The sequence below is a fragment of the Trypanosoma conorhini genome, assembly GCF_003719485.1.
Source record: "Trypanosoma conorhini strain 025E chromosome Unknown Tco_14.4_contig_00565, whole genome shotgun sequence".
Classification (NCBI taxonomy): domain Eukaryota; phylum Euglenozoa; class Kinetoplastea; order Trypanosomatida; family Trypanosomatidae; genus Trypanosoma; species Trypanosoma conorhini.
The window spans coordinates 1-10044 of record NW_021704653.1 but is presented as its reverse complement, the minus strand read 5'-3'; the positions used below and the strand labels follow the sequence as shown (position 1 = coordinate 10044).

The window sequence follows — 10044 nt, the reverse complement described above, 5'->3', positions numbered from 1 at the left end:
GTTTGCTTGTTTGGTTTGCCTACCGCGTCTCAACGCACTGCCTGGCGTGTCTGTCTTCGTCCACCGCCCTCCGTCTCCGTTTGCCTCGCTGCCCGGGTAACCGTCACCGCTAAACAACTGTCGCGCGCGCTCTCTCTTTCTCTAGCGTTACCGCGCACGCACCCCCCAGAGGCAGGGAGAAAAAAGACGAGGAGCCGAGAGATGCCGCCGATCACACACAAACAGGCACACACGCACACGCAAAACAGACACACACGCACACGCAAAACAGACGTTAAACCGAAGAAAGGCCCAGCAATAAGTAAAAGAAGGGGGAAAAAAAAGGCCACAAATACATACATACATATATATATATATAATAAAACAAATATAAATATATATATATATATATAATCGCACAGACAAAAAAACGAAAAAAAAAACAACTTACACCTTTTATTGTTAGCACTAGCTCATTCCCTGTACTCCTCTCCCGTTCTCTCTCTCTATATATATAAGCACACGCACTGATAAACCTGCTTGCAAGGGTAACTATTCTTTCTTATGGCCAGCACTACCGAGAGCGGCGCGCCGGACGACAGGAAATACGGTAAAGGTGAGAGCCACATGAGTGCCCACGTGCACACTCCGTGCGATGGTGCCCGTATAGAAGCCGGCAATCCCCCGCCGGCGATAAATGTCGCGGAAGCAGCGCCCAAAGCCCATTCTCTGCGGCGACGCGTGCCCGGTCGGGGTCACCGTCGCAGCTGCGCCCCCCAGTGCAGTTCTGAAGCCGCCGCCGCCGCTGCTGCTGGTGTTGTTGACGGCGGCGTTATGTGCCACGCCGGACTGCATGTGTGTCTTGACGACGTCCACGGGTTGCGTGATCACGACGGAAGCCACGCCAGCAACAAAGCCGGCGAGCCCATTCCACAGCGGATTCCTTCGCCGTGCCTCTTGCAGCTGCGTCATCCGCGCTACGCCCCAGCCGCTTTCGCCGTGGTGCGGCGCGGCAATGCAGGCCTCGCTGCAGAAGGCATCCATGACAAACTTTTGTGCGGGGAAGCGCAGGGCCTGGTTCATCCCCTGCTTCAGCATCGTCGCGCTCACGCCGCTGTAAAACGTGTGACCGATACCGCGCTCCTGCACCATCAGGCGCACGGCGCGGCAGGTGCCAAGAGGCAGGTAGCGCGGAAACGGTTGTTTGGAGTCGTGGATCATGCGCGTCTTCACGCACTCGGCGGGGCCCACGGCGCACACCGCCTCCACGCACCCCGCGAAGAAGCCGCAGGCGCTCACGACAGGAAGACTGAGCGCCTGTGGCTCCTCGCCGCGTACGCCGCCGGTGCTTGCGAGGGTCTTGGCGGTGTCCGTGGCCCACTCGTACGCGCCCCAGCGGGAGGCCTGCTTCGGGATGGAGCCCAAGAGCACGGGCAAGAAGCCCCGATACAGGCCAAGCGGGCTGTGCTGCTGCACAGTCTTCCTCACACAGTCCCAGACGCCATTGTATACGTGCGGCGACGGCGACGCGGTGGGCAAATGAAAGAGTTTCTGAAGCTGCAGATGCGTCTTCACGTACTCGATGGGGTACGTGACGACCGCCTCAATGCCGCCTGTTAAGGCACCCGCAAGAAAAGACCAAAAGGCGGCATGGCAGTTGTCCTTGCTGCGCGTCAACAGCTCACTCCCCTTCGGTAGAGGGAAGGCGTGAATGGAAACCAAGGACAGCGTGGCCGCGCCGTCGGTTGCCAGAGACATGCCTGCGGTTTAAAAAAAAAACACAAACACACACCCGATAAGAGAAGAGACGAGAATAAATAAATCAACAACCGTAGGGGGGTGGAGCTTTGTCCCTGCATTCTTGCAGCACCGCCTCAGCAGCCACCAGTTTTCTTTTTTCCTTTTCCCTCGTTTCTCTTCACTTCACTTCACACGCACACACCTATGCGAATACAGGCTCATCGGGACACACCTCGCACACAACTTCTCTCTCGGACACCTCCGCCCCTCGTCATTTCTGTTCGCCGGCTTACCCTTCGCTTCTTTTCCTTTTTGTGCGGTGGATCAATGAAATTGCGGAGGCGCAGCTCCGCCGCCGGTTCCGCCTCCTTTGCCAATGTGGAGGAAGTTGCAGTAGGGCCCGCGCCTGCACCCCTCCCGCGTATTAAAAAAGGCGCATACCTTGCCGTACAACGCATTGTTCACGTGACGCTCGTTACGTCGTATCTGCGACAGCCGATAGTCCTCCGACGAGGAGGGCGTAAAGGTGGGGGGAAGTACCGGCGTACCCAAAACGGACGGCGCTGCGTGGGCTCGCGGCGGCGGTGGCGGCGGCGGTGGCAGCTGTTGCTGTTGCGCCTGGTGGGTGTGGGAGTACACGCCGTCGTCCATCACAGACGACGCTTCGTTTGGCGCAAGCGGCATACCGCCATGCTTCCCATCCGTGCCAGACGCGGACGACGCCAGCGGGGCCGCGGGCGCGGGAGCCGCCGCGTGATAGCACGGCGGGGCGGCACCAGTGCGAGGCCGAGAGGCGTCCATCGCATGGGCCTCGGCGTGGCTGCCCGCGCCCCCCGCGGCGTTGCGTGCGTGCACGGCAACCGTGATGAGGTCCAGCGAGGAGGGGTCGGAGCAGTCGATGCCGCAGTGACCGTTCATCGCGAAGTAGAAGTCCATCAGCGCCTGGTGCGCCACGTGCGGCGGGGGACGCAGGGAAAGCAGGTTCGGCAGCGTCACGGACTGCACCTGCTCCGCGGGCAGGGGCTGGTACGGCGAGGTCTGGATCTTGCGCACGAGACACACCGCCGATGGGGCGGCGTGCTCGACCACGTAGTTTGTTTTCACCGCCACGGCGGTGTGGTAGTGCGGCGGCGGCGGCGGGGGTGGGGCCGTCATTCGACGCTACCGAGCAGCCGCAGAGGCAGGCAGACAAAGAGGCGAGGGGTAAAGCAGCAGCAGCAGGCCAGAGACGCCGCGAGGGACAACCGAACGGGAAAGAACACCAGAACAAACAAAAAACAAACAAACAAACATATGCTCAAGTCTGTTCTTGCCGCCTCATTCACTTTTCTCTTGCGCCCCTCCAACACACACACACACAATCCGTTCGCTTCGGTGCTTCGCTGCGTGGCCCTTGTGGTCGTTGCCGCTGCCAACTGCCTCCGCGCCTCGGGCATACGCGTCAATTTACCTTCGCACACGCTTCGGCTCCGGGTCTCCGTCACTGCCGCTTAGTCCAGCAAGGTCCTCCTCGCTGTTAAGCTCCGCCTCGTCATCGTCGTCGCTCGCATGCTCGTTGTGTGCGCCCGGCCCAAGTAGCGCCGCCCTCCCGCGCGAGTGGTACCATGCCGCCTGCTCCGGTGGAAGGGCCCCAAAGTCCTCCGGTGTGCTCTGCGGGTGCGACTGCAGGTACGCCATCATGCCCATCAATTCGCTCGCGGCCCACGCCTCCCGCCGCTGCCGCCGTCGTCGGGCGCTGGCTGAGGAGTCCTCCCTGCGCTGCCGGCACTCCTCATCCGACACGGGGTGGAAGTCCCCCGCGAGGCAGAGGTGCTCCCCGACGAACTTCATCAGCCGGTAGCGGTGGCGTGGATGCACCGTGACGTTGCCTGTGTGCGGGCACGGCAGCAGCAGAAGCGGGTGGCGGCGCACGGTGACGTCCTGCAACAGAACCCCCTCGCGGCCGAAGAGCTTTCGAGGATTGACGTACGGCGTGCGAGCGGCCACACGCGAGGGCCTCTCATTGATGTGAACAAGAAAGAACGACCCCCCCTCGCTGTCGGCCGCGGTGCCCGCAGCAGTCGCGTCTGACAGGGCAGAGAAAGCCGGCGCGTGCGCCACCGCGTCTGCAAAGCCCCTGTGCGCCCCCGGGCTGCGCGGCGGCATGTCCCCCGCACCCGCGTGGTCTGCGGCGAGCGAAGAGGAGGGGCAGGAGGGTTGGCCGCCGTCGCTGCCGTCGCTCTCGCCTCGCCCCCCGTCACCGCCGCCCCGTTGCCGTTTGCGCGCGGTGGTGCGGCCGGGCGCAGCTGCGTGCTGCGGCAGCTGGCTGTGCGTTGCCTCCCCCATTGCCTCCACACACACACACACACACACACACAGAAACACGCACCGGCGACGCACCTGCACGCGGCTCAGAGAGAGAGGGGGAGGAGCGGCTGGCCGGTGTGGCGTTGCAAGCCCCGCCCTCCTTCCTACAAGGCGCAAGCGGGGAGGCAACAGTGTCGGCGCCAACGCGGCGTTGCCAGGCAACAGCAGGAGGAGGAGGAGGAGAAGGAGTAGAGCAAAAAGGTCCAGAAACCCCGCCCACTACACACGCAGGAAAACAATAAAGAGTGGGGAGGTTCAATCCGGCGAACCCATACAATGCGCACAACCGATAGAGAGAGATATATATCTAACTTGGCGGTTTACCTCACCCAGTTCCCTGCGGCCTGCGCGTCGTGGGAACTGCCCGCATGGGCCTCACCCGCCTCCGCCTCCCGCCACACACACGCGCCCCACACTCGGGTTCTCGCTCCTCACTGCTGGCGCGGCGGCTTTTGCTGCGCCCTCCTCACGCGGAGGCGGATGAAACTGCACGGTGGCAGGCGGATTCGACGAGGAGGAGCCGCTGCACGACGCCACCGCCTCGTGTCAGTCCCCGCGCGGAGGGCCCAGCCGCACGGTTGGCCGCCCCACCAACTCCTCGCCGTCGCCGTCGTCGTTGTCGTCGTCGTCGTCGTCGCTAAAGCAGCCGTAGTTCAACGCGTCAACCGGGACCCCGGAGCTTTCACGTGGGTAACCGGCACTGCTCCCGGAGGCAAGACGGTAGCGCATTTGCCGAGGAGACCACGAGGGGCGCCCCTCCTCTGGAAGCATGTCGTCGTCCTCCGTGAATGCCCCCCAGCTGCTGCGCGACGGCTCCGCCACGGTGTTTGGCATCACCGTCGGCCCACGCAGCTCCGTGTGGCGCCCCACGCGGTAGCTCGCATCGGTGGGCGGCGACGGCGCCTCACCTTCGTGGCGTCCGTGCGCGTAGGCGGAGGAGTTTCGGTTGCTAGCCGTGGGCGCGTGGCTGCGAGCGTGGCTGCGCGCGTGGTGTCGCGGCGGCCGCATGCTTGGCTGACCCACAAACGCAGGTGAGACACGCTGGTGCAGCGGGTAGGTCGCGCGCGGCTGCAGAAATGGCACGTCGCAGTGGTACCGCAGCAGGGCGTTGCGGCTCGCGTTGTAGTACGCCATGAGCAGGTCCGGGTGATCCAGCGGCGAGCGCGCGGACGCGGTGGGGGCGGCGCGGTCCAACATCGATGGGGCGCCGCAGCGCCGCGGGGGTTGCTGTTGCCGCGGCCGCTGCGCGGGGTCGCCGTTGCCGTGCAGTTGGGTCTCCGCCCGCGGCGCCGCGAGGTCGCACCAGGCCTGCTGCACAAACGCAGAAAACAACTCCTCTGTGATCATGCCTGTCCCCCCTTTGGCTTCGCCGCCTCCTTCCCTTCCACGGCTCCGCGCGCCAGGCACCGCCGCTGCGATGAGGGTGAAGAGCGGGAGGAAACACTCACTGCGGTGCCGCCCAAACCATCACAAGCGAGACAGAGAGAGAGAAATAGAGAAAGGGAGGGAGAAAGCGAAGAAGGAAGGGTGTTCTTCAACCAAAGTGTTCTCAACACGACGCAGGCATCCACGCGCGCAGCGGAAGGGACAGACACACACACACACACACACACACGCACGCACACACACAGAGGTGACGTCAGAGAGGAAGGCAATCCTACGCATGCAGGCACGCCAATTGCCTTCTTTCCTTACTTCCGTAGTGTTACGTTAACTTAGGTAGTTCTCGCAGTAAAGGTAGAGGCAGGAGCGGCGAAAGCGCAAGTTCCCGGCCAGCACACAACTCCTAGACACGCGGCGGGCGCAGGCGCACAGAGACATGCAATCGAGGGTGTACGTGCACATGCATGCGGCCAAGGCTGCCGGAGACAACGCGACGGCCCAACCCCTCGCCGCACTGCGCACCGGGCCCCACACAAGAAGAAGAAGGGCACGCCGCAATGACATCTCTTAATTTCTTTTTTTTTTCGTTTTCTCATTCCATCTCAAGGCAGCAGGCAAAACAGCCCTCCCTCTCCCTCCGCGCCTCTTGCCGCCCGTCCGTTGCTTTACCCCTCCTTCCCTTTGCGTTTCACCTCCTCCTTCCCCCCCCCCACACGGAGGTGTTGTCGCTTTTGCCGCTTTTGCCTCTCTCGCTTCGTCACTCTCTTTTTGTTTTATTGTTATTGATGCTCTTTTTTTTTCCCCCTAACCTCCTCCTTCTTCGCTTCTCCGCCGTGGCACGGGCTGCCGCCTCCTCCCACACGCCGGACTGGAGGGGGGAGGGGGAGGGGGAGGCAGCCACCGCGCACGTCCCCCCTCCCTTTTGCCTTCGAGTTTTGTTTATATACAAAATGTATGCAAATGTGCCTCCGCCCTCTCTCTCTCTCTCTCCGCGCGTGCCTCACCCGACTGAGAAACTAACAGTAGTAATAGCGAAAAGCAAAAAAAAAAAATGGAGCGCGGCGCTCAGCTAACAGGGCCGGTCACGCGAAACTTGGGGTGCCCTTTGCAGAGTGCCAGGCCGACCAGCGTGCCCGCCGCCGTCGGCTGCCAGTCAAAGTACAAAATGCAGACGGCCCCCACCCAGCAGGCGTAGCGCACCCAGCCGTTGAAGCTGTTGAGAATGCACACCGGCGAGAATCCTTGGTGCAGGTACTGCATCACAAACAACGCCGCCACAATGTCCCACGGGCCGAATTGCTTCTCCGTCGTGTTGTTCGTCAGGTAGTTGTACGTCCACATGAGAAACCCAGAGGCCACGGCCGTTGCGGCGCAGTATATCATGAGACCGCGTGAGCCTAGCGTTGGCAGCACGCTGTGACACATGGTGTGCAGAAGCATCATGGCGAACGTCATGGAGAGGAAGTTGTTCATTAGAAGCGAGTGCAGCCCCCACGCAAGCGGCGCGAAGCCTGCGTCAATGCCCCAGTTATCCAGCCACCACTTTTCCTCCACGTTGCTGCCGGTGCTACAAAGACAGAAGACTGTGAAGAGGATGAAGTTGAGGGCGTTGGCACTATTGTAGATGTCGGGGAAGCGCACGTAGTCCTCCCTTAGCCCCTGCAGATGGGCCCGAAACCCCGTGGCCTTCTGCTCCGCCTGCTCGCCCCCGCCACCCGCGGCCTTTGCGTTCCCCGCGTCCTCGGCGCCGCCGCCACTCTCGCCGCTGCCGCGATCCCCGCGGACACGCACCCACCGCCGCTGCGTCGCCAACGCGGAGAGGAGCGGCGCCGCCTGGTGGAGCACGCGGTTGGGGACGAGGAGGGCGTACCCCACTGGCCGCATCGAGCAGCGGCCGTGGCGGCGCACGAGGGCCTCGCGCTGGAGCGTCAGAAAGGAGGCTCCCAAGGTGCAGCGCAGGCGCAGCATCGCGAGATGGAGGGGGTGGGGGGATCTTTATGCTTCTTCTTCCTCTTCTCGCCTCGCGGTGTTCCGCTTCCGCCGCGCTTCGCAGCTAACTTTTGCGTATTATTATTATTATTATTAGTCTCTTTACTTTCTCCCGTCGCTTGGTTTGGCCGGCGCTCCGTGCACGTGAGAAGGCGTGTGAGTGACCCCGCGTACGTGTGTGTTTCCCGCCACAGTGCCCCGCTGCGGGTTGGTTGGTTGCACGCAGCCCCAAGTGGGGCGGAAAGACAAAACGAAAAAAAAAAAAGCGTCCCACCGCGACTGAGGAGCCACACACACAGACAGACACACACGCACACACAGGCACACAGAGGGCTGGCAATGCGAGCGTGACGAGGCAGATAAACAAATAATGATACACAATGATACACACAAACAGATGAACATATATATATATATGTATATAAAACAAAGAAAAAAAACTACGACGTCTACAATACTCCGCACACCTGACGCCTTTCCTTCAAAGCGCCTCCGTGCATAACGGACATCGCCGTCCGCGCATGGTTCCCGCGGGAGCGCAGGGGCGGAAAGCGTCTTGGCAGCCAAACTTGCCCCACCCGCGGTGCTCAGTCGAAAACCCCAGCGAGGGGGTCATACGACGCGGCACCGGAGGAGCATCCGTCCCGCGTGCCGTCGGTCAGCCGGCTGTGGTTAAGCCGGCGAGGCAGAACTAGGCCCTGCGCAGCCCCTGCGTCAGCACCGGCCGCCGGCCCCAGCTTGCCTGCCGCGGACGTCATGGCGTCCAGCCTCGGCGTGGTCGGCGGCGTCTCCGAGATGCGGGGAAACCTCCTATCGCGGGACGAATGCGAGGCGCTCACCTCCGGGTGCCGCGACTCCGCGTGGCCGTCGCCGCAGCATGCCTCGCAGCGACGCAGCCGAGTCTTCACCTCGAGTAGGTCTTCCTGCAGTATTCTCTGCTGCCTGGCAAGCAACTGCTGCGGCAGTGCGAGAGACCCGGCGCTCTGCACACGCTCCAGCTGGGCATACGCACCCCTCACATCCTCCTGCAATACAGTCATGCGGTGGTCGAGGCTTGCCAGCGTTCTGGAGGGCGCCGTCACGGCAAGCATCCCCTCACGCAGGGCCCGCTGTTCCTCCTCCAGAGCCCGCACCGCGACGTCGACGCGCTGCATCTCCTGCTGCATCGACGCCAAGGACTCCTGCTCCGTGATGTGCACAAGGCGCCGCACTTCGTCCTCGACCTGCCGCTGCAGTCGCAGCGTGGCGTCGCTCGTAAACGTCTTGAGTCGGCGGGCCTCGTCCGCGAGTCGCGTTTCCAGTGATGCCTCAAGCCGCCGGAAGCGCTCTTGCGTCAGCACGGCGCCGTCCTTCAAACTATTCTGCATGCGTCGGAGGTCGTCTTGGGTCTCCTGCACAAGCCGCTGCGTTGCGTCGGTGGCGGCGTCCTGCGTCTGCCGTGCGGCGTCGAGTTGCCGCGCCGTCTCAGTCTGCAGCTGCGACACCACATCGCGCTCCAGCCGCCGCTCCGTCTCTGAAATCTGCTCAAGCGCCAACTTCACCTCCTCATGCTGCCTCTCCACGGCAATGCGCAGCTCGTCCCGCAGCTGCTTCTGCGCCGTGGCCACCTCGCCGAGTCGTTGCTGGTCGGCCCGCACCACAGTGTCCTCCCGCAGCTCATGCACGCGTCGCACCTCCGACACAATTTTCGCCTGCAGCACGTCAAGCGCGGCGGCCAGCTGTTTCTCCTGCCGCGCCGTTGCTGCGGACTGCTGCCTCTCAAGTCGCGCCATGTGGGACTCAATCGACGCTTTCTGCTGTTCGGAGAGCCCCGAAACTTCGGTCTGGTGTTGCTGCAAGGCGCTCATGCAGCCGTGCACGCGGGAGCCCAGGCGCTGCTGCTGATCCATGACCTTTTCAATCTCCACAATGCAGCTGACAAGGTCCAGGCGAAGCGCGTCGATGTCCAGACGAAGGCGGCGGGCATCCAGCGAGCCAGCGGCAGCCGGCGAGGTGGCGGCAGCAACGGCGGCAACCCCCCTTGTAGCCGTCTTCTCTTGCGCGGCGTTGTTCACAGTGTCACTTTTCGGCTCTTGTTGCCGCTGGGCCTCTTGATCTTGCCGTTCTTCTTCTTGTTGATTGCGGAAAACGTGCGGCAGTGGCGGTTCGGCGACATCATTCCCGCGCCCCTCCGTCGCCGCGCTAAGTTCGGTGACAGCATGGCCCTGCATCGCCCCCTGCCTGCGCTCAAGCCGAGCCACGCGCGCCTGCAGCTGCTGCAGCAGCAGCGCATCACCGCCGCTGTCTGGCCGCTGCGCCGCGGCCTCCACGCCGCGCAGCCGCCCCTCCACGCCGCGCAGCCGCCCCTCCACCTCACACGCCCGCTGCGAGGTGTGCTGCTCGAGGCCCTGGACGCGCCTCTCTAGTCCCGAGCGCAGCGCCGCCACTTCTTGCTCGAGGCCGCCCTGCCGCAGCTGCTGCAGGCGCAGCTTCTCCCGCAGCGCCGCCGACGCCGCCGACGCCGCCGACGCCTCTGCCGCCGCGTGCATCGCCTCCTTCAGGACGCGCAGCGTCGGCCCAGCGCGAGGGGTGCCGCCGTCGCTTCCGTCCTCGTCGTTGCTGCCGCTC

The 10044-nt window shown here is 63.2% G+C and overlaps 6 protein-coding genes across 6 annotated transcripts, besides 12 other annotated features; all 6 read right to left on the bottom strand.

Annotated features, from left to right (window-relative positions):
* Window positions 1-212: 212 nt before the first annotated feature.
* Window positions 213-273: a microsatellite.
* A 58-nt stretch (window positions 274-331) lies between these two features.
* Window positions 332-392: a microsatellite.
* A 139-nt stretch (window positions 393-531) lies between these two features.
* Window positions 532-1737, bottom strand: Tco025E_07379 (citrate transporter; the record flags this gene model as incomplete). Its single annotated transcript, XM_029374245.1, has 1 exon — window positions 532-1737. One exon carries the CDS (start codon window positions 1735-1737, stop codon window positions 532-534), a length of 1206 nt encoding a protein of 401 aa, XP_029225651.1.
* Window positions 1738-2043: 306 nt separating this feature from the next.
* Tco025E_07378 (uncharacterized protein) lies at window positions 2044-2874 on the bottom strand (the record flags this gene model as incomplete). Its single annotated transcript, XM_029374244.1, has 1 exon — window positions 2044-2874. The coding sequence occupies one exon, from the start codon at window positions 2872-2874 to the stop codon at window positions 2044-2046; it is 831 nt and encodes a 276-aa protein (XP_029225650.1).
* A 13-nt stretch (window positions 2875-2887) lies between these two features.
* Window positions 2888-2947: a microsatellite.
* Window positions 2948-2984: 37 nt separating this feature from the next.
* Window positions 2985-3011: a microsatellite.
* A 154-nt stretch (window positions 3012-3165) lies between these two features.
* On the bottom strand, window positions 3166-4044 carry Tco025E_07377 (uncharacterized protein; the record flags this gene model as incomplete). The annotated part of the gene is made up of 1 exon (XM_029374243.1): window positions 3166-4044. One exon carries the CDS (start codon window positions 4042-4044, stop codon window positions 3166-3168), a length of 879 nt encoding a protein of 292 aa, XP_029225649.1.
* Window positions 4045-4050: 6 nt separating this feature from the next.
* Window positions 4051-4076: a microsatellite.
* A 152-nt stretch (window positions 4077-4228) lies between these two features.
* Window positions 4229-4257: a microsatellite.
* A 354-nt stretch (window positions 4258-4611) lies between these two features.
* Window positions 4612-5412, bottom strand: Tco025E_07376 (uncharacterized protein; the record flags this gene model as incomplete). Its single annotated transcript, XM_029374242.1, has 1 exon — window positions 4612-5412. One exon carries the CDS (start codon window positions 5410-5412, stop codon window positions 4612-4614), a length of 801 nt encoding a protein of 266 aa, XP_029225648.1.
* Window positions 5413-5537: 125 nt separating this feature from the next.
* Window positions 5538-5585: a microsatellite.
* Window positions 5586-5656: 71 nt separating this feature from the next.
* Window positions 5657-5695: a microsatellite.
* Window positions 5696-6421: 726 nt separating this feature from the next.
* Window positions 6422-6438: a microsatellite.
* A 75-nt stretch (window positions 6439-6513) lies between these two features.
* On the bottom strand, window positions 6514-7416 carry Tco025E_07375 (uncharacterized protein; the record flags this gene model as incomplete). The annotated part of the gene is made up of 1 exon (XM_029374241.1): window positions 6514-7416. The coding sequence occupies one exon, from the start codon at window positions 7414-7416 to the stop codon at window positions 6514-6516; it is 903 nt and encodes a 300-aa protein (XP_029225647.1).
* Window positions 7417-7513: 97 nt separating this feature from the next.
* Window positions 7514-7533: a microsatellite.
* A 192-nt stretch (window positions 7534-7725) lies between these two features.
* Window positions 7726-7765: a microsatellite.
* A 75-nt stretch (window positions 7766-7840) lies between these two features.
* Window positions 7841-7861: a microsatellite.
* Window positions 7862-8024: 163 nt separating this feature from the next.
* Tco025E_07374 (putative plectin-like protein) lies at window positions 8025-10044 on the bottom strand (the record flags this gene model as incomplete). Its single annotated transcript, XM_029374240.1, has 1 exon — window positions 8025-10044. A coding segment is annotated over one exon (2020 nt), but the record flags the coding sequence as incomplete, so codon positions are not given.